The 23,769-nt window shown below is 37.4% G+C and overlaps 1 protein-coding gene across 5 annotated transcripts in view; it reads right to left on the bottom strand.

Annotated features, from left to right (window-relative positions):
- The window catches only part of LRCH1 (leucine rich repeats and calponin homology domain containing 1), a 240,975-nt gene that overhangs the window by 25,610 nt on the left and 191,596 nt on the right, over positions 1-23,769 (bottom strand). For 2 of the 5 annotated variants that reach the window (XM_072610571.1, XM_072610575.1), the window contains exons 14-17: positions 18,597-18,650; positions 17,736-17,808; positions 4,162-4,271; positions 1,628-1,765 (exon numbers count right to left, since the gene is read on the bottom strand). In XM_072610571.1, the coding sequence (XP_072466672.1) occupies positions 1,628-1,765; positions 4,162-4,271; positions 17,736-17,808; positions 18,597-18,650 (375 nt within the window). Of the gene's footprint in view, positions 1-1,627; positions 1,766-4,161; positions 4,272-14,341; positions 14,694-17,735; positions 17,812-18,596; positions 18,651-23,769 lie in introns of those variants that run through there. The other 3 variants (XM_072610574.1, XM_072610573.1, XM_072610572.1) reach the window with 3 other exon arrangements.

A 23,769-nucleotide genomic window follows, 5' to 3' on the forward strand; every position in this document is an offset into this window, starting at 1 on the left:
AAATGAGAACGTCTTGAAAGCAAGGACCATTTTGTTCCTCTATTTGTATCCCCAGGGCTTAGCTTAGCATAGTGATTGGTACAAAGTTGTGTTTATAAAAGCCTTTCCAATCCATTTTACTGTATTAATTCATTAAGGCTAATAACTACATGAAAGGGGCACAAAAAATATCTTGGCCATCAAATTTCTGGTGCTCAAACTGTAGTTTTAAGGTTTCAGTGTAGCCACAGAACCATAGTACGACATTTCTACCTGGATGTCCCATTCATATTGCAACTCAAAATATGCAAAACAGATCAGACCTTGTCATCTTTCCTCATAAATACACCCACTCCTCCAAATCTCCCTATTTTTGCTGTTAATTCAGTTCAGAGCCCTAAAGCCATTCACTTCTTATTCTTCTTCTTCACCCCTCATTAACTAGTCAGCTCCCAAGTTCTGTTACATCTATCACCACTAAAACCGTTAATGACTTCTTGTTATTGCTAGGATAAAACATTAACCTACTCCAACGTTTATGTCTTCCAAGCTACCTTTGTAGTTTTTTCAGCTATCGCATCATTTCCCTTTAGGAACTTTGTTTTTTAATCTAAACAGGACTATTAGCTAGCTAATTCCTGAACTTGACATTATGTGTCTTGCCTTTATGCTGTTATACAGCTGTCTTCCATGTCTAGAAATCACTTTCTCTCTATCTTCCTGCTTTTCAGAGTCCTTGTTTTCCTTTGTCGCTCAGGTTAGGTGTCACTGGGAACCCTTCCCTGATAGCCCTGGTTGTTGGCATTCTCTCTCTCCTCAAATTAACTTCTATTTTCTTCTCTGGGTACATGCTGTCATCTAACCAGCAGAATGTAAGTTCCCTGAGAACAGAGACTTTGTATTCCTAGTGGCTTGGGGCAAGATCTTTATCACCCCATGCTTGAACTTTCATGAAAGTCTGCTGGCTGGCTTTCCTCCTTCAAGTCTCTCCCAACTGTAGACCATCTTCCACTCATCTGCCAAAGGGATCTTCCTAAAATGCAGGTCTGACCACATTACCCCTTTGGCTTAATAAATTCCAGTGACTTCAAGTATCAAATAAATCCTCTGCTTGGCTTTTGAAGTCCTTCACCATCTGACCCCTTCCTCCCCTTGCAGTCTTCTTACTCCTTATTCCTTCCTCCATGTTCCCTTCAATTCAGTGATCCTGGTTTCCTTGCTTGTCCTCAAACAAGATGTACCATGTCAGCCCTGGGCATTTTTTCTCCTACATCTAGGATGATCCTTCTCCTCATCTCCACCTCTTGGCTTTCCTGGCTTCCTTCAAGCCTTAGCTTTAGTTCCTTTGGCAAGAGGCCTTTCCCAATTAATACTTCTTAATCTTGGTGCCTCCTCTCTGAGACTAACCCCAATTTATTCCGTACAAATACTGTTTATACACAGCGATTTATATGTTTTTTCTCTTAGACTGTAAGCTCCTTGAGAGTAATGGGCATTTGTCTTTCTTTGTGTACTCTGACTGTCCCGCACGTAGGAAGACCTTAATAAATGTTTATTGACTGCTAAACAGTAATCAGAAATTTGGTCATAGAAAGTTCTACAAAATAATACAAAAGTGAATTTAATCTAGTTAAATTTTTACACTTACCACTGCTGGTGAGGGGACATGAATACTTGCTACAGATCGAGGACGGATATGATTAACTAAGTGACAGAGGACCACACCATCCATCAAAGCTGCTCCCAGGTCTTCATGTAAGCTGACCTTTAGTCTCATCTCAATACTCTGGTTAGAAAAAAAAAAGTAAAGTTATCATTAATTACTTTAAAAAATTAAATCATTAAAGAGTTTGGAGGGAAAATATGTGGAGTCCAGGTATGTAAGTTTTTATGCACATTTTTTTCTAAAGGAAAGCATGGTTATATCTGGAAAGGGTATAAAACATTCAAATCATTAAAAACTGCATACAATATATCAAAATACACTTCGTACTCAGGTTAATTTCAAAGTAAAAACTGGTGCAGGATCAAGAAAAAAGTCTTTGCAGGATATGCAAACTAAAAGAAGTGATAGAATAATTCATGTTTATTAATATTTCCTCCAAAGTTTGTCAAGATGAATGGAATGAGCCAATGAATTGAAGGAAATAAGTAGGTCCTGGTAGGTGGGTTTAGGTCCCTAGAAAGCTAAAGGGAAACAACAAAAGAGTTGTCAGGTTGCATTCTGGCTCAGAAATCAGGTTTTTAAAACCTCAGACATTATTTCTTGTTCATTTAAATATGTAGGACTTTCATTTTGCAAAAGGCAGAAATACTTAGATTTGCCTCTCAAATTCTGGAGCTGAGAATAATCGCCTTGATTTACTCAACCACCAGTTCACAGCCATGGTTAAGCTCATCCATGCACCATGATGCAACAGTTCACCCTAATACTCTTTCCTAATATATTCGGTGTCTGGACACTTCATCCCTTCACAGAGTCAGGGAGTCATGGGTCAAAATGGTCCCTTAAATTTCTAATTTTGTATGACAAAGGAATAATTTATCTTGATTGAACAATCAACAGGTCTCTGGCTTACTATTAACTGTATGCTCTTGTTAGAAGGGACCAACTCAGAATGTCACATGGTGCTCATCACCAGCATCTCACACTTCATTTTAGATTCCCACCTGACCTCGAATTCCAAAAACTTTTAAAGCTCTGACAAAATGAAAGTTCTTATATTCATCTGGCTTGAGACCACAGTGATTAGAGAGTGAATCAAAGGTGGAAAGTGGCTCCTTTGTCTGTCCCCATGCTGAAGCCCACACAAGCCATCTCAGAGAGATGAGAATCTGGAGCTGTTTTTAGAGTTCCTCACAAGAGGAGGCCCTGACTCTCTCCAAAAAATAAACAACCCCCCACCCCTCAAAACCATGTTAGTTTCGAAGCAAGTTTATGCCTCGAAACTCTTTTTCTGTTCTCAGTGGAGCGACATTTAAGTCAGTCACTGCCTTTGTATAATGAACTTTTCTATTCTTGAAGGTAATGACTAAAATACTTCTCATTTGGCTTTTTAATATTCAGTGAAAATCATCCCACTTCCTTTGGTCTCCTCTCATGGATCCTAATTTGCATCTTTTGGATTAGGAGAAGAGCTGCTGTCCAAATTTCCCCCAAGTGTGGTCTGAAACTGAGCACCTCTTCAATGAAGAGGTACCTTCCTTTCTCTAGGCTTTTGCTCACACTGGAATGCATGATGTCTGATTTCCACATCCCCCATTCCCTATTCAAATCCCTTTCAAAACTTTAAAAGGTAAAAAAAAATAAAGTTCAGTATCTACTTTAAAACAAGTTATATAAATGGTAGCAGATCTATTAAACAAGCCATACGAAGGCTTCCTTAAGTCTTGTCTCATCTACAAGGGACTTACTCTCTCACTCCTCAGTGATGCCCTGGCAGCATCTAATTGTCCTCTGAAGTCCAAGTGCTCACTGTCTATACCATAATTAATCATACAGTTCTTTGTGACATCTTATTTGGCTATTTTATACTTTATCTCCCCCCAACATATATATGTATATATGTGTGTATGTGTATGTAGGTATGTAGGGGATTGCATTTCATATCACACATAGCCATATATATTCTAGTCACTTGGTAGGTATATCATTGCTCAAGTGAATGATGATAAAAGTTTGAATAACCTGAAGTATAAATAAGTTTTCATATTTTCTTAATTTTCTGATACTGTCTATATCTTGAAAGCTCATGTTTTCTTCTATCTCCTCCTCTGTATGGACGGAAGGCTCTCTAAGAAGACAGTATGATTTCTCATTGTTTTACATACATGTACTCTCTATATTTTTTGTGAGAATGACCTAGAGCAAAGGAAAAGGTTGAGTCACTGCTGGAACCCAACTTTGCCACTACTCTGACTGTTCTTTTTCCCCTCTTATTTTCACATGATTTCCACTCAAAAGTTTTTGCTTTTACTTAACCATCTGAGGGCCTAAGTTGCACATCTGCAAAACTGGGGGACTGAACACAGTGGCCTCTAAGATTCTATTCAGCTCTAAACCTACAATCTTAGGAGCTGTGACTTGGAACATTTTATGTCAACAGACAGACAGATTATAACACACCATTGCCCAGGGTTCTGGATCCCCACATCAGAACCTCAAAACAACTTCTCCCCTACCTCTCGAAGCTGCTCCACAAGCTCCTTCTCTTCTCTCATTTGTTCCATTTTCCTCCTAATCGTAAACTGAGGATCTATGGATTCCAAATTCCTCTGTGGTCTCAAGAATACTGAAACAGAAAAAGAACAAATCCTTTACAGAGGGCTTTTTGCCTTCAATGGATCTTCAGGTGCCAAATAAGGCAAAGTTCTTTATTCACCACCAAAGCCAAACATTTCCCCTTCTTCCTTACTCAGGTTTTCTTTTACCATCTCTTCCCTATGGATTGGAGCCTCTCTACGATGACTGTATGAGGTCCTATTGTTTTACATACACAAACAATCGACATGTCTTGTGAGAATGACCTAGAATAAGGGCAAAGATACGGGCCACTGCTGGAACCCGTCTTTGTCACTTGTCTTTTTCTTCCCCTCCCATTTTCACATGGCTTTCATATGCATTTGTATTTGATCAATAAGTTGCTCTAAATAAAAAGATACAGATGTTTGTATTTCAGAGACTTAAAATATAAGCATAAACTAATGTTTTCTTTGGCTCAAACCTCTAGATTAAGAACTCTGTGGGGAAAGAATATTGTCATTTTGAGTGTTGATGCCTATGTAAAAGGCTCCTTCCCTTTGGTAAAGAGCATACCTACACTTTCAAAAGTGAGATGACTTGACTGCCATATAATAATTAGCTTTAAATATGACAGGAGACCAGGATTGGAAAGAAGTACCATCTTAGTGAAACATTTCATTAAGGAATGCTTCCAAAGAGAAAGTGTGGAGTCTATGCTAGGTAAATAACCACGACTCACTTACCCTGTTCTATCATGCCAATTTTAATTGTCCTTTAGTATTTTAGCAAACAACTCACTCTCTGTAGTGATAACTCTCTCCTACCTCAGTATCTCTCCCCTCAATAAATTCTACGTCATCCATGTCAGCATTCCCATCTTTGCCAGAGAAAGAGTGTGTGCCTCAGAGTTTAGAATCCTGACCATATGACCTCCATCATTAAAGACGATGTGTCTGGAGTTAGAAGATCCAAGTTATTCCAGCACCCACTCAACCCCTGACTCCTGTGCAAGGGAGAGTTAAGTCCCCCAGCCTCTCTAAACTTTGGTTTCCTAATCAATAGGAAATATATTTGTACAACCTATCTCACAAGGCTATTGTGAAGACTGAATGAAATTATATATATATACATATATATATATATATAAAGTACTTTTGAAACAGCAAAGTATTATTTAAATGTGTTTATTTCAATCATTACTCTCTCTCGCAGGATTGCCCTATGTAAACAACAATAGTGAAGAATGAAGAAATGGGGAGGGAAAAGCAGATGACTCATCTAGGGTCACAGGGAATTTCAGAAACAAGCCAAACACTGGTTCAAACTTCATTAGGAAGTCAGCAACATTTCTAACTGAATAAATACTTCTACTAAAGTAAAGAAGATCAAGATGAAAAGCAACCTCTTTATTTTTAACACCAACTTAAGTCAACTTTTTATACAATCATCAATAATTTATAATGCAACTACTTTAAAAATATTTAAGGTGTTTTGAAAGGTTAGTTCAGTCAATTACATTTAAGTTGAATTGAGTTATACGAAAGTTTGTGGATGTTTTAAATATAAAGTAAAACCTCGATGATTTTGTGCCTTAAAAATCATAATACTCAAAAAAGCCAGAATTATGGTAAACCAAGAAGTTGCAGGAAAAGTCAAAACTATGAAGGGCCAAAGACAAATCACAGAAATTCAGTTATTGAAATGCCCAGGGAGTTAGAAGAGCCAAATCCCAGAGATGCTAATACCTACAAGAGAGCAGCAAGTGTGGGCAAAGTGTAGTGTTAACTATGACGTAGAAATATAGAAAGTAAGAGTCTGAAAAAAAGCTGGGCTAGTACAAGAAAAGAAGATACTGACGGGCTGGAGGAAACTGATGCATATTTGGAGAAATTCTAGGAGATGGAAAGAAAAAATGGAAATGCAACCTAATCCTAAGTAAATTAGAAATAGCCTCTTCTCCAGCCTTGTTGATGCTACTGTAACTACGTTTTAAAATAATCAGGCAACTCTTCTGAGAGATATTGTACTGTAAATGTCAAAAAGTGCATTGAATTTAGCAAACTTTCAAATACTGACCCATTCAAATAATAGTAAGAACAGAAGGTGTTGGCTTAGGAGATACAGAGGTTTAAATGAGCTGCTTGGTCATATTCCTTGGAGTAATTATCTAACCAAGGGAAGAATCCTCCTTAAGGAAACAAAATACATGTTAAATTGAACAAATTCACCGGAAAAGGAAATTTACCCAGTTTAAACCAAAAGGCTGTTTAAAAAGTTAGGCACTACTCAACTTGGCCACAAGGGGGAGGTGCAGCAAGACTGTTTAAATGTAAATTCCTCAGCTTTTCTGTAGGGTGATATTAGTCAACAGATTATGATTTAATATTTCCAAGAGATTTTTTATTGGGAATTTGTACACTACACAAATGGCAGCAAGGAAGTTAAATCAACCCTGTTCTTTTGTATAACCCAAAAGGAACAATTTAAAATTATTCAATTATCAGTCATGTCTAATTCTTTATAACCCCATTTGGGGTTTTCTTGGGAAAGATACCAGAGTGGTTTACAATTTCCTTCTCCAGATCATTTTTGAAAATGAGGAAACTCAGGCAAACAGGCTTAACTGGAATGTCCAGGGTTATACACACACAATTAAAAGACTCAGTCCTTATTAGGAGAGTATGTGAAATATGAAATTAATGGCAGGGCATTTGAGCTTATAGTATTATTAATTATAATGACAACCACATTAGCCAATATTTACACACTGTGCATACGAAGTGTCAAGTGCTTTACAAATTTCATTTCATGTGATCCTTATAACAACCCAGGGGCTACTATTATCTTCATTTTGCATTTGGGAAAACTGAGGCAAACAGGTTAAATGACTTGCCTGAAGTCACATGGCTAATAAGAGACTGAGGCTGGATTTGAACTCAGGCCTTTCCTGACTGCATGCCCAGTGTTCTATCTAATGTGCCATTTAGCTGTCTAACCATCTAGCTTTGATTTATAGGCATTATTTTTCCTTGTCAACATCTTTCCTTCATAATGTGTTTGCTTGAAAATTGAATCCTGAATGCAAATGACTATTTATTTGTTACATGGAGATTATGCCATAGAAAGATGCTCTGTGATTTAAAAAAAATAAGGGCTAGCATTTACGTAGCATTTTAAGGTTTGCAAAATACTTTACATGTTATTTCAAGATCCTTGGAACAATATATATGAGTTAGATGCTATCCTCATTATAGATGGGGTAACTGAGCCTTAGAGAGATTAAAGCAGGCTTCTAACTGGAGTCTCTGTGACTCCACATCCAACACTCCTCAAATATTCAAAAGATTAGTGAAATGAGGAGTGTAATATTGGCTTTTTAGGTGCATGTTTCATTACTATGCTGTACTTGAGAGTAGAGAGCTAGTAGCTTTGAGATCATAAAGTTCACTTTTGCATCTCATTTCTAACATGACTAGCATAGAAGGTCTCTTTTAATTAAGCTACAATTGGCACACTTGAGTCTCTTTCATTTTGTCATGGCATCGTAATTATTTTGGTCACCTAAGGACAACTCTGATTATACTGCTTAGGATTTTTCTTTCAAATTATAGTAAATGAAGACCCCAAATTTTCTTGAAAGCTTCAGAAAATGAGACTATGTAAACCCCATTCATTGTACATCTTAAGAACTTCATCAGGTCTTGACATTTTCTTTGATTCTTCCTTCCCACACCCTGCCCATCCAAACTGCTGCTGAATCTCACCTCACATTTCACCCCTTTTCACTCACCAGGGCCACCACCTTAGTTCACTCTTATTACCTCTCTCTTGGAAATAGCTTCCTAACTGTTCTTCCTGCCTGGGGTCTCTCCTCTCTGTGATCCAGCCTCTACACAGCTGTCAACATGATTTCCTTAAGTACTCAATAAGCTCCAGTGGATCCCTAGTGTCTCTAGGAGAAAACAGAAATGCCTCTGGCAGAAAGTCCTTCAAAACCTGTTCACAGCTTACTTTACTAGCCTTATTATACATGACTCCATTCCATGTACCTTACATAGCATAGCCAGAATGTTGATGTTCCTTGCACATATCTCATCTTTCCTTCTCTCTCCTGGAGAATGCCCTAAGTACAGGGGGAAGACAGTCTTTCCATGCATGGTCATGTTTTCATCTCTCCATCCCCAACTTGCACGGGCTATTCCCCCATTCTGGAATGTACTTCCTCTTCATCTCTGTCCCTTAGAATTCCTTTTTTCATCCAAGGCACGACTCAACTATGAAAGATTCCTCCCTTAGTGAAAAGCATCCCAACAAGTGGGCAGTTAAGTGGTGCAGTGGATGGAGCACTGGGCCTACGCTCAGGAAGACCTGAGTTCAAATCCAGGTTGGAACACTTTCAAGCTGTGTGCCCTGGGCAAGTCACTTAACCTTTTGCCTCAGTTTCCCCATTTGTAAAATGAGCTGGAGATGGAAATGGCAAACCACTCCAGTATCTTTGCCATGAAAACCCCTAAAGGGGTCACAAAGAGTTGGACATGAGTAAAACAACTAAACAAAAACAAATAACAACACTTCAGAAAGTGTGATAAAACTAACTAAAGCATAAGAATAATTTTAAATATGACAGACACCTTTCCTGATCCTTTTTTGCTGCTAGTGCCCTCTCTCCTCAAGCAACCTTGTAATGATTTTGTTTGTTTCAATCTTTCTCTCCAAGAGAACGAAGGACAGGGACCTATTTTATTTTTCTCTTTGTATCTCTAGTGGCTAGTATGTTTCCCAGCACACAGGAAGTACTTACTAAATCTCCTGATTAAATGGCTTTTTAGCAACTGATCATGTGAAGCTTACAAAATGGCAGTAGCAGACTTACAGACAACTGCTGGTTTTAAAACCATGTCTGACAAGTTCAAGTTGCCTCTGCATGAGTTGAATGACAGATGGGAAGTTGTAAAAATGAATAATTTTATAGTTATACTATAAAGTACATTTAAAAAAAACCCCTAAGTCAGAAAAGATTTATTTGTACTTATAAACCAATTGGCCAAAAAGATGATGCAGCTGTAAATCAGCAGCCTACAGGCAGTAGTTAATAAACATCCTCAAAGGATTAACCATATAGATCAAGAAAAGGATTGTAAAAGTTATCTCGTCCAGGGATCAGTTTTTACAGGCACATCCATATACATACATCTCTGTGCTCAGAAGATTCATCCAATCTGCTAGGCACCTGAATTTTTTTTAAAGGAAAGACCATTTAAACTTTTTAATGCTGATCTGGAAGCATTACAAAGAATTAGTGCATGTTCCGAATTCTGAGATTTAATACCATGTCCTCTATGTTAAAAACAAGACCAAATCAAACCCTCTTCCTGTGATATCAAATACTCTTTGATGGGAAAGGCCTCCTTTTTTTTTTTTAAATTTAAGGTTAAATATGAGATACCTCTATATGTGTGAGTCAGGGAAGGGGTAATTATAAAAAAAAATATCACTTAATGCTTTTAACTGCTAGTTTTAACTGAGGGATGGAGATGAATGAGCTTCCCAATTCTGGGAACCTTGGTTACCAACAGAAAGACAAGAAAGTTGTTCTGATTGGGTCCTGAGGGAAGATACAGATCAGTGGACTGGAGTTATCCAAAAAAAGCAGTAAGCTGTGTTGGAAGGAAAGTTCCTCTCCAAAGAAAGAGTTTCAAAAAAACCCCAAAACCTTGGAAAATTACTTGTTATGGATACGGTCAAAGGGATGTGCAATTAGCCACAGGCTGAACTAAACAGTGTTTCAAGGTTCTTTTAGACTTTGATGCACACTTCTGAAATGGCCGTCTACTGGATTGAAGTTCTTCAGCCTCATCTCCTGGCATGAGCAAAATGCATATGCATCAAGATTGTACCACCCTTAAGCAAAAAATAATTATTTAAATAAGGAACTTGAAAACTTGTAAGACAGAAAAAAATGATTCCAAAGGATAGGAAGGTGTTTTATTTCTGAAAATGATGCACAAAAGGAAAGCCACAGAGTGCTCCTCAAGGAGCTGGGTAAAAAGTTTAGGCCTCGGGATGCTCCAAGAAAAACTGAAGGATTGCTCCTTCCAAGGCATAGCTTCTCCTCTAATATATCTCCTCCTTCACTTCTTCTCATAATCTCCCATAGGAAGTTGCTTCAAAAACTGTGTAAATTTAAATTTTCATAGTAATCCAGCCAGAGCTGCTAGCAAAATACTTACTGTGGATCAATGACTAACATAGTTGGAGAATAAGTTTTAGAAATACTGGCATTTAAAACAATAATGAGGAAGTGGAACTATCAAGGAAATTATATTCTTTGTCAAATTAATAGCTGAAGATATTCCAGAAAGTCATGATCTGAGCAGATCTATAAAATTCTAATTTTGCATACTTAGATACAGGTTCAGGCACTCATCACCTCTTGCTTGGACTATGACAAAAGCCTCTTAACTGGTCTCTTTGCTTTTAGCTTTTCCTTTATCCAATTCACTCTTGATTCAGCTGCTAAGTTCATCTTCACAAGTCTGACCTCAAACACTTTCAGTGGCTACAGGATAAAGTACAGACTCTTTATCCTGGAATTTAATTCCTTCTACAATCTGACCCCAATTAATCCTTACAACCTTAACTTCCTTCCACTCTTCTTCATCTCAGAACTTTCCCTTAGAGCCAATATGGATTCTCTTGAAATCTCTGATTTCATCTACTGTCTCTTGCCTCCATACATTATTAGCTTAGAACAACTCCCATTCTTGAAGTCCACAGTTCTCCAAAATTTCATCTACTGAAGTCCTGTCTTCAAAAAGTGCAGCTGAGGAGACTCTTTCTCCACGAAACTTTCTAGGAAACTGCTTTCTTCTACTTTAAACTTTCTTATAGCAGTATCTTAATTTTTCTTTTGCTCCAGCAACATTCTACCTTGAAGCATCCTGTATCTCCCATTAGGCTATCAGTTCCAAGGAGGCAGGGACTATATTGTTTCATCTTTATGTCTCCAATGACTAGTATAATGTCTTTCACAAAGCATTTCCTGATTAAATTTGTTGATTTGAGTTCAAGATTTTAGAAAGAGAAGCCCGGATGCAAAGGAGAATTTCGAGTTAAACCACGAAAGGACAAGAGATTAGAGAATAAGAAACACTGGCATGAATGACACAGGTGTATAGAATAACAATGAAAGACAAGTTTATCTTCATGTTAAGCTGAACTAACAATGAGATCTCCATTTAGACATGTTGGAGTGATAGAAAGATATTGGAAAGACAATGAATAAAGGAGGAAGATGTCAGCAGAGAAGATTTATCTATTAAATTGCATGGTGCTTTGTTCTCATTTTGAAGTAACAACAGATGCATCTGAGAATAGCTGGACTTTCCCAACACTCACATCTCTAGGGAATAACTGAGTTCGAAGTTGGCTGACCCTACAGTAGACCTATAGTAGAAACCAACACTGGTCCTTGTGCTTGGGAATACATGAAGGAACTACTTACGTAAAAGATAACACATACTATAATTCTGAATCTAGTATTATGTCAGCTTCATATCTCTAATTTCTTATTCCTTTAATCAACACTGGATTTTTAGTTAAATTGTTCTGCTTTCTGAGCACCTCAATTTTAAGCCCTCTTTTAAAGAAAGGAATTAACTAGAAAGTTTCCAACTAACCCTTTTCAACTGTTCCTACTGGAAACAGGAGTTTTGCCTTTGTCAGGTTTTAGTGGAATGACTTCCATTATGGTTTTTATTGTGGAATTGTGAAATTTTAAAATTCCTTTTGAATGGAATCAAACCTTCCCTCTTCTCCCATAAAAGTCAGCTCACTCTTCCACATATAGGATTAATCCATCATACTGAACCAAAATCTGATGAGAAGTTAACAGTTGATGGCTTAAAATTTCTATGTATTCAAGAAGACAGGTAGAAATATATCCTGTTGGAAAACTGATCTTCCCTTTGTGTTTGCAAGGTGGTTATATGTAATCTCACTCTTCCCTCACTCCCATACAAATTGTACCCTCTTTGTCATCTAACGTTTAAAAATCTTTAATCTTTCTCATCTTAATGATCTGCTAACTCTAAGAGAAATCAAGGTATGAATAGTATTCACACAATTATTCAATTGATTGCTTTTCTACTCCTTGCCTCTGGCATTCAAAATAACAGATGTTCACACTAATATTAGCTGGCAAGTTTATATTCCTGACAGGGGAGAATTAACTTCATACCAAGTCAATGTCATCATATCATTTCTACATATATAGGGTCAAAATATATAGATAATCTACTTTCTTCATGACCACTGTCCTTTGTAAAGATAAACTATACAGAATCATGAAATTCTAGAAACGAATCTACTACTTGGGTCTTCCAAGGAGACTAAATGACACACAATTGAATTGACTTCCCCAGTTGATGAATAGTCAGAGGATATAGATAGGCAGTTTTCAGAGGAGGAAATCCAAGCTATCAATAGTCATGTGAAAAAAAAATGCTTTAAACCACCAATAAGTAGAGAAATGAAAGTTAAAATAACTTGGAAGTACTTCTTTCCAGACATCATATTAGCTAAGATGACAGAAAAGGAAACTGACAAATGCTGGAGAAGATGTAGGAACCTAAGTACACTAATGTGCTGTGAACTATTCTGGAAAGCAATTTGGAACTACATGCAAAAAGTTATTAAACTGTACACACCCTCTCACCCCACAATACTGCTGCTTAATCTACACTCCAGAGATCAAAGATCGAATTGTACATAAATATTTATAGCAGCTCTTTGTGGTGACAAAGAATTGGAAACTGAGAGGATGTTCATCAACTGGGTAATGACTCCACAAATTATGGTATATGAATGTGAAGCAATCTGTTGCACTGTAAGATGATGGGGATGATTTCAGAAAAACCTGAGAAGATCCATATGAACTGATACAGAGTGAAGTGGGCAGAATCAGCTGAACACTTTATACAGCAAAAGTAATATTGTAAAGAGAAAATTCGGAAAGACTTAGTAACTCTGATTAATACAATGACCAACCACAATTTCTTCTTTTTTTTTCAAAGGAAGTTCCATAGGTTTTATTAATCTAAGACTATTGGGGGAGCAGTGGTCAAGAAGGACCTGCTGTTATTATTACTCTGGATATCTGAGCAAGGCAGTGGATTCATGAAAGAGGTTAGGGTACCTGGGAGGTTGGGGATAAATTTGCCTTCAGATCCCAGGGTCAGGGAAAGAACATTAACCTTGAATTGTTACATCCTAGCTATGTGGCGTTAGGAGGTCATTTTTACCCTCAGTTTCCCCATTTCTAAAAATTCAAGTATATGGTCTTTCTAAAATGTCCTTTCCAGATCTGCTAAAGGTCTAAAGTCCTTTCCATCTCTAAATCCTTTTGATTCCCTTTCCATGCATCCAAATTCAGACTAGAGATGGGTCTAGGAAACTTGGGTCCTCCAGAGGTCCACAGCTGCCAACTCAGGAGGGCTGAGTCCTGTTCTTGGGGGAGGGGAGGTTCCTTTTTAGGGTGGGGGGAATGTAGTTTCAGGCCTCCTGTCCCTGAGGGTAGGACTGGGGGCACATTGGACAGGACGATCCTTCTGGAGCTGTGGGAGGGAGCTGACCAACCACAATTTCAAGGATTTATGATGAAACATACTGTCCAGCTCCGGATAGAGAATTGATGAATTGAGTGTAGATTGAAGCATATTTTTTGTTTCCTTCTTTTTCTTGCTTCCTTTTCTCCCCCCTCATCCCAAAACATGGACAATGTGAGAATTTGTTTTGCATGACTAAACATATTTGTAATGGGTTATATTCTTCCTGTTTTCTCAGTGGGTGGGGAGGAAAAAGGTATAGGGAGAGAATTTGGAATTGAAAATAAAATAAAAACATCATGAAGAAAAAATGCATATGTTTTCCTTAGTATTCAACACAAAGTAGGAACTTAATAAATATTTGTTGAATGGAAAAAAATTGAATTGCCTCCAAAATCTCTTACTTTACATGTAGAGAATGCAGAGGTTTAAATGTACTCAGATTTCTTTTAGCTCACAATCCCCTAAATCCTTGAAAATTTGAGGATGATCAGGGACATACTGGAGGTATAATTATTCTGGGGGGTTCTTTCTGTTTACAACATGTCCAGAGGTTAGCCTGGTTAAACTGTGCTCCAAAACATGCTATAGAACATTTAACATGCATTTCTTTTTGACTGATCCTTACAGTATACATTTTTTTCTTTTCACATGCATGCATCTGAATGTTCTGCATTTTAGCCGCCATCCTAAGTTAAATACTCAGTCTGTTCACCGGCATGTTAATGTACAATTGAACAATTATGCACAAAAGCACCTACCATTGTCACTGTCTCCTTCTGATGGAATATTGTAGCTACAGTTGTCCCATGTTTGTGCCTGTGTAAGTTTGTTGAAGGAGATAGGAGGAAGAGTGAGGGATGGGTCTGCAGGAGAGGAGTGAGAGAATTGGTCCACAAATAGTTGCACGGGGACCAGGAAAAACCAAAGGGGCAGCAGCATTTCATCAATGACATTAGGAATGCATGGAAATGAAAAGGGTTTAATTTATATGAGATTAATTAAAATGTTTAATATTGGAGGAGAAAGATGAAAGATGGTGCATGAAATAAAAAGAATGAATAAAAATTGAGTGTTAGTAATTACCATAGATTTTTACATGCAGTTAATATTGTTAACATTACCACAAATGGACAGCTTTAGAGTAGTTATCTTCATCAAGAGTAAGTTGCAAGAAAGAGTACCCATGGATTATACACAAACAAGTCATTTATCAGAAATTCTCCCAAATAACTGATGCTTGCAAAAGAGAAAACATGAGGCCCACAAAAACTAGTTACATGGTGTAGTACTTGTGTAGATGTGACTATTAAAAAAAACCCAAAGAACTATTTACTTATAGAAGTAGTCTTAGTTATACATGAAAATTCTACAAGATAATATATTATTTCACTTCTCCAAAATAAGACAGCCTTGAAATTCAAGTCTTTGTAAGTCAATCATTTAGCAACTAAGAGAATAATCTGTATCTTACTCATCTACATATTAGATAAATATCATTCTATGTCATGGGAAAGTAGGGGATCAAAAACCGTAGGGTAGTCTTAGAGAAAACTGATTTGGTTAAAAATTATCTTTAAAAAACGTACACAAGCTGTAAAGAAAAATACAAGCTGTACAGGAGAGCCAAAAGAAGACTCCAAGTGCTATTCAAATTCATTGATTCCTGATAGTGTTTCAGCCTCTGAGAAACTGTCTTTAGACTCTATGGGCAATCTTAATAAAATAAAATGGTTAAATTAAATAACAAAAATATACATATGATCCAAAGATGTATGTGCCATATTTTAATTCATACTTCCTCTAAGATAATGTAATAATACTTTGCAAAAAATGAGAAAGCACCTGATATAATTAAAAAAGAAAGATTAAAAATGATGAAAAAATTCAATGTCACCTGAGGATGACAGTGTTACGTATAGCAATTAAAAGCCATGGCTTTTCAATAATACCCAGCTTTCTGAGTTAACTATTCTACATTCTAGAATAGTAGAGAGAGGTTCCAAAATCTAGGGGAAAATAGTCATGTCTACATATCCTATTTCAGATAAATAAATGTCTTATTCATGTTTCACCATTACAAAGAATTTGAAATGGATAGTAGGCTTAAAATTTTAGGCTCTAATAAAACTCCTTAAGTGAGAATTTTAAAGAGTCCCTCCAATTAAATAATTTAAAAAGCAATCTGCTAGATAGAAAGTTAGTTAATATAACAAGGCGGAGAAGACATAAAATAGAAAGAATCCATCGTAAAGGCATAGATATGATATAATGTATCATCCTTCAAATACACAGAATAACTAGCAATTCACCAGCAATAGGCCACAAGATCTGCCCTGTTTTTTTCAGTGGTGGGACTAGGTTTTCATTCATTCATTGACACTTTCACATCCACATCTGCAAAACAGCTGGCTGGGGCTGAGACAGAGACTACGTCCATGGAAGTAGGCCCACAGGACTTTCAAACCTGTATCCTCAGCCTCAGTAACACAATACTTTAACCACCTGAACTACCAGATCTATATCTATACCTATATCTACATATACACCTATAAATTCTTATATGTATATACACACACACATAGATGCATATAAGTTTCATAGCTATAAAACATCCGAGAAATTTTTGAGTTTGAGAAAATAGTTTTGCTTTTCAGGGCACATATGCAAAGAGTGCAATAACATGACACTTAGCCATCTGCTACCCATCATTCAACTTGCCCCAGAATGACGGGATTTTTGTGTCCAAAAAATGTAATCATTTTCTGCAAAATAAATTTTCTTTGAAAAATTATCTTTGCCCTTTTTCTATGGGTACTTTTCTTTAAAAAGGCAAATTACTTCTGTGGTTTCTAAACTGCCAAATTTTAAGTGAGGGACAAGCTTCTGCCAGCTGTTAAATGGCACTTGGTTAAAAGTGGTAGCAGTTAAGTGTTTTTGTTCTAAAGTCCAAGAAAATAAAAATATCAGTGAAATTTTGAGAGACCAAGAAAGAGGATGTAATTTTGGAAATTTAGGTGAACAGGGGAACTAATAACTTTAACTTCCTACAAGCAGGTCTACTTATGTGAGTGGATAATTTCTCCTGCATATAACTGTAATTTATTCATGGAACTGTTCTGGTGTTTAACAAAAGCACCAGCCACATGCAGCACTGCCTAACATAATCATTTTCTTAAAGACAAAGGGGCCTCACTATGTTTCTGTCCGGGTTGCCTGGCTGTGCTATAATGAGCTCCCCTTCCAGAAGTCCCAGTAAAAGGACCACTGGAAGTGGTCCAAAATAGATCTTTGCCTTGCAGAGCCGTATAATGAAGGAGCTGTCATGGAGCAAACGTAACTGTGGCACTATTACATTTTTCTTTGATTCATGGCATATAAATATTTACTGAAAATCAATTTGCTGTGGTGCCCTAACCCACTCAAATAAGCCCTTAAAATAAATATTTAGCATTCATCAAATATATTAAAGAAGTGAGGGAATACGTCACATAAAGAGTTTCTCTCTTCTATTTGCCTACCCCTTACATTTCAACTTTGAGTGCATTATGAGTCCTTGGGAAAGGAGGAAAGCATGCATCTTCTTCCATATGCTAGGGTATCTTCTTATGGTAAATATCCTTGTAGGTTATTTCTTTCCCAGATTCCCTTACTGCTGATTTTTTTTGTATCATTCAAAGGTGGGTAATAACCAAACAAATGCTGAATCACAAAAAAAAGAGTGGTTTAAAATCTGCAATTCTCATATCCTATCAGGATCTGAACACTGAGATTATGCACCTCTATCACTGATGAGGGTATTAGTGACTAATAGTGCACAGGTCTCTAATCCTGAAGGGAAACATGTATGCGTACAATTTATCTTATGTTTCGTAGGGAGATTCTTTTCCCCTCCCATTTTAACTTACCTGATCGAGGCTTCAGGCCAAATGGAGCTGGGCTATTTGCAGTAGGTGAGATGGCCGGGGAGTCCTCTTTAATCTGCTGTTACAAGCAAGATGAAATTCAAGACACTGAAACACAACTAAGGACACTGATTTTCCTAACAGGACTACAATTATGCAGTGCCACTATCTTAGTGAGCTTTGGTATCACTGCTGCATTATGACAAAAGGGAAGACAAAGCTATCCTGATAAGAAAAACATTTGCCACACAGAATTTAAATTTCTATATTAAGAGATAAAGTCTTTCTTTAGCATTACTTTGACTTTTGTATATTATAAACAGTATGAAAACCAAAAATATTTCAGAACAGATGGTGCACCAAGATCAAACGAAATGAGAACCTTGATCTCTCTCACATCCAACACATATATTGGCATAGATATTTAGCACACCTCTGATAAAGGATTTCATAATACAATAGGTTTAGGAAAAGAAAGATGAAACTGAACAGATGCGCAGTCTAGAGGGAAACAACATATTGAATCATTTATGGATAACAAGACCTTCGAAATGTCAACCATTTGTGTACTATTTTCATTATGTTTATAGAACTGTCTACAAACAACAGTACTCTATGAAAAAGTTTCCATGACGGTTTCAAAGAATGGAAATTTTATTTTATTCTTAAAAATTAAACTTTAATCATGAATAGGGCTGGTGAGCTATGTGGTAGCAGATGAAATTGAGAGGGGTTCCCCTGAGAGCCTACCACACTCAATTCACTCATTAATCACTACAGACTTGCATGATGTTTTTTATAGGAGATGTGCCAATTCAGAGCACAGCAATCAACTTATTCTTTCTTTGCCTTTAGGCAGCTTACCTCATTTGGAGAACACCGGATCCCCATACTTCCTAAAGACAGATCATTTTGCACCTGAAAGGAAAACAAAACATTTAGTATACTAGGCTGAGTGTATTGCACAAACACTTTATAATAACATGAAACTCATAACGTAAAATAACAATACATGTGGTCACACACACTGATAAAAGGGCTCACTGCCTCACACTAGGGTAGATAGAATAAAATTCAGGATAAACTCAGAGATTCTGGATACAGCCAAGAACAAGGAAGGGAGAGGGAGAAAAAGATGCCTGGACAATCAAATGGATGTTACAGCCATTATATCCATAACAGATCCATATATATGAAATTACAAGTACTATGTTGGTAGGAGATACTCATACTCTTAATTTATAGAACATCCTAACAAGCTTGGCCATCTTATTTGGAAAACCACAGCATAGGATAGCCAGCTGAATGCAACTGGGGAGGTCTGCTATGGAAAGGCATATTGAGAGCACTGAAGAAAGTGGCAGCTAGCTCACAGTTGGAAAGCAACAGAAAAGACCCAAAACTCCAAGATCAAAGAATCAGACTCTTCCAGCTGATCCTCCTGTACTTGTTAGTGCTCTCTAGCCTCAGATTATCTTATATTTACTTGTCTGATGACATTTTGTATTCCCCCACTAGAATGCAAACTCCTTCAGCCCAGGAATCATTTTTTCTTTTGTTTTTCAGTATCTAGCATCTATGGGTGCCTTGCATACACAGAAGGAAAGCTTGCTGGTTTCAACTGAAATGGATAATACTGAGAAACAATCACTCATTTCATACATGAAAAAAATAAGGCTCAGAGAAGTTGCACAGACTTAGGTTTAAATTCTAGCTCTTACACTTGCTATGTGACTACTGACAAGTCACTGATCCTCTGAGACACTTATTCCTACAGCTCTGTGTCAGCAGCCTCCCTCCACAATTAAAGGAAGAAACCAGGGCCTTGGCAGGGGTGGGGTGGGACAGGGGAGAGGAGTTTGACCATCAACTAGCTGCCAATTTCCCAGGTTCCCACTGCACTTCCAAAACGAATTAGCAGTAGTCCTTGGACTTTAACCTGTCCAGCAGGTTTAAGCTCCCTGTTTCCTCCCTGCAATGTTTGGTCTTACTTCAACCAGATAAGAACCCTAGGACAATCCTCTGGACTGTACTATTTATAAGTAGTAAACAGTCCCTTCCCCCAAGGACCTCAGCAGGCCCTGACCTGTTTCCATCCTCCTTGCCTGCTCCTCTGATGATATAGCCCCTCGACAGAGGTGACTCGTTTTCTAAATAGCCAGGAGGTCAGTGTCATTGAACTGCCAAGTACACAGGGGTCAGGCTGTAAGATGTCAGACTACTGAAAAGGTAGCTGGAGGAACCAGGTTACAAAGGGTTTTAAACACTGAATGGTATTCTATATTTGATCCTGGAAGCAACAGGTAATTGGGAGTCATTTGATTTTATTTTAGACTTGGGCTTTAGGAAAACCAATTTGACAAACTAAAGAAGAACAGACTGGTGTGAAGTGAAATTTGAAGCATACAGCCCAATTAGAAGGCTGTTGTAATATCCCAGAGTAAGCTGATGAAGGCTTGCACAACAGTGGTAGAGGACAGAAGGGGGTATATATATATGAAAGATGACTGGATGAGATGGTAGAATTGATAAGATTTGGTAACCTGATTGCATGTGCAGGGGCTTTAAGAGGGAAAATAAAGAGTAGAGGATGACACCCAGGTTGTGAGCCTGGGTGACTGGGAAGATGGTGGTGCCCTTGATGGTAATAAGAAAGTTAGGAAGAAGAGTGGAAAGATAGTGAGCTCAATTTTGGACGTGCTGAGTTTAAAATATTCATGGGACGTTAAGCTTGAGATGTCCAATAGACAGAGACTGCAAACTACAGGTCAGGAAAGAGGTTAGAGCTGGATAAGTAGATCTGGGAATCATTAGCATAGAAATGACCACTGAATCCATGGGAGCTGATAAGAATCACAGTGAAAGAGTACAGAGGGAGAAAAGAAGATGAGAAAGGATAGAACTTTGGAAGCCACTATTAGTGAGCATGACCTGGATGGAGTTCAAGCAAAAGGGAATGAGGAGAAACAGTCAGACACATAAATAGTTGGAAAAACCAGAGAGATCAATGTCATGAAAACCTAGAGAAAAGAACACCAGAGAAAAGTGTGGTGGACAAGGGTCATAAGCTGCAGACAGGTCAAGAAGGATGAAGACTGAGAAAAGGCCAAGATTTATCAATGAAAAGACATAATCAAGGGTCGTAAAAATATTCTATAACCTCTAAAAAACCTCACAAACTTTTAATATCAGCCTGTTTCCTCGTATGTGATGTCCCAAAACATTGTGAAGTCGAGCTATTCTTCTTTGATCAACTGCTGAAGGTTTCTATCCAAAAGCATTTTAGTCTTAGACATAAAATCCCTAGGAGAAAATTAATCTTGAGAATAAACTGTCACTGTCTTGTCACTTCCTAACAGAACAGCCATTTTTCAAACTGATGACATATGCTTTTGGCTTCAGATGTGGTCCACCCTCCAAATAATTCCTTCCTTTAGTTCCTCCTCTGTATTTTCATTTTATAATGCATGAGAGATTAGATCAATGAGATCATATAGGAAATAAGAAACTCTGAGCATATTCAGTTCCAAATACAATGAAATGTTTTATCTCATATCAGTAAGTAAAATGGTGGTGGTCAAGAGCAGGCCACGGAAGGTAACACAAAACTTCTGATTATAAAGCAGTCATTCCACAATGGTAGCCTGGCCTCCCTGACCCAATCACACGTCTCACTACACTCTGAACAAGAACCCTGCACTTCTGTTCATGCTTTCCCTTTTTACCCTCCACGTTAATTTTCACATCTGTGCTTCTGCTCATGTTCTGCCCAGAATGCCTTCTTCCTCTTCCCTATGTCTCCAAAACCAAGCTATCCCTAAAAGTTTGATTTGGTTGCTCTCTCTCCTCTTGGGACCTTTCAATGACCATTTCAATTCATATTGATCTCTCTCTTTCTTTTAAAATTATGAACTTAACACATACAAAGATTTTAACATCCAAAGAAGAATAAAACTTTATAACAGTGGATCCAATACTTATTAATGTACAGCTTGCTTTTTAGAAAAGTATATATTAAATTTAACATGATAGTAGCAGTGCTGCCTTATTTAGACTCCCTTTTGAACTTTCTCAGGTTCTCTTCTGTGCATTTTAAAAATGCATCACTGAAGACTGCTCTTTTTTCTGCTTTATCTCTCCCTTTTTTAAACTCCTAAAGCACTCAAGTAACATAATATAGTCCTTGATTATATATTGTGTTGCTTTCATTCTCTAATTGTGCTACAAATGCTTCATCTCTCAAACTAGCTAGCCAGTCAGTCAGCCTCTTCCTTGCTTCATGCCCATTTGGGGGCCCAGTAGAGTAGGAGGCATTCATGAACTACTTGAACTCAAGACCAGGTCAAAAACACAGCGTTCTAAATCTGAATGGGAGTGGAGAGAAACATAAAAATAGAAAGGAGTCATAAAAATAAGGTATTGGCTCAATGCAAACCTAGGCACCAACTTTCCCCCTGTTTTTCCTTTTTTCTTTCCTTTAGTTCATAGACTTTTTATTTTCCTGGCCAAATAGCTATTTCTCTCCTACCCTGGAGGAATGTTTTATAGACAAGGATAGGGAACTGGATAAGAGTAAGGACATAAAAGCTGGGGATAATGAGCAAATCTCACAATGAAGAAAAAGAGGAATTGGTGCCGGGATGGGTTGGATTGCACATTTTAGCACAGTATCTGGAAAACCTTATACACTGTAGATGAAAAGAAGTCTGTTCATGTGATCAAATGCTAATTCTGGATAAACTTAAGGAAGAGCCCATCAGCCTGTATGAGAGGGCAATAAATTAATAGAATATAACTATTTGGTCAAGTATGAGATAATGAATTTAGTGGAAAGAAAAGTCCAAAAATATATTTGCAAAACCATCAGTCCCAGGCTGTTATAATCCAGCATTCCACACTTACAATGATACATATGCTTCTAGCTGCTATATTGCTAGAAAGGAAATGAAGCTGGACATGGTCCAGAGGAAGGCAAATAATTCGAGGTGATGGACAGACTTCCTATTAAATTTTACAAAGTAGGTCTTATCAGTCTGAAAAATGATGGAAGAAAAGATTAAAGTTTATGAAATTGTGAAAAAGATAAGCATGAATGACTAAGTTCTAAAGAACTGGAACTAATGGGAACACTTTGATGCTCGTGTTCATAGGCTCTAGAACTAGAAGCCACCCTTAGAGATCATCTCATTTAACTCCCTTATTTTCCAAATGAATAATTCAGGGTCCAGAGAGGTCAAATGCTATGAGATTATGAATAAGTTTTAAATAAAGAAGAGGAAATATATCCCTTGCCTCCCCCCCAAAAAACCAGTAAAATACCCTAAGAAACTAAAATTGAAAATACAACTAGGCTCCAGAAAAGTTTAGTTAAAACTCCAGATGAGACTTCTATAACAACCTGCTATGGGAAATTATGGATATCTGAAGCATATTCTTAACTGTTATAGGTAATATAACTGATGGTAATTATTGTCCCTCCCCCACCCCAATCCTCCCAATTAGCCTCTGCCATGCCAGTCAGATTACTAGGCTAGAGAGATGATCAATCAGACTCAGAACTAATTTCTCAACTTATTTATTTATTTACTATGTGGATGGATTGTTTTGCCCTATGGATAGGGACCCATAAGCCAACAGCTGAGTGAGTGAACAGCAACGAATCCAACAAGATAGTGCAGTGTGGAAAGCATTCTTCAGAAACACTTGGGCCATAATCTTGCCCGTACAGAGAATAGGGAAATAGCATGATAGGAAATTTTCAATTCTCCTGCTTTTCTTCACAAGGAGGATAATATTGATGTTGCTCTAAGAAATCTGGTAGCATTCACTGTATTCATGGGTACGTGTCAGTGTGAACGTGAGAGTGAGTGTGTATGTAAGTAGTAAACAACGGAAAGCATGTCAAGTTCAGAGTCAGAAGACCCGGATTTAAATACTTTGTCATTTGCTACCTGTATAAACTTTCACAAATCACTTTGAGCCTTAGTCTCTTTATTTACAAAACTGAATCTTATATTCATCAGTATAAATTGGCAAG

Source organism: Notamacropus eugenii, chromosome 5, assembly GCF_028372415.1.
Source record: "Notamacropus eugenii isolate mMacEug1 chromosome 5, mMacEug1.pri_v2, whole genome shotgun sequence".
Taxonomy (NCBI): Eukaryota; Metazoa; Chordata; class Mammalia; order Diprotodontia; family Macropodidae; genus Notamacropus; species Notamacropus eugenii.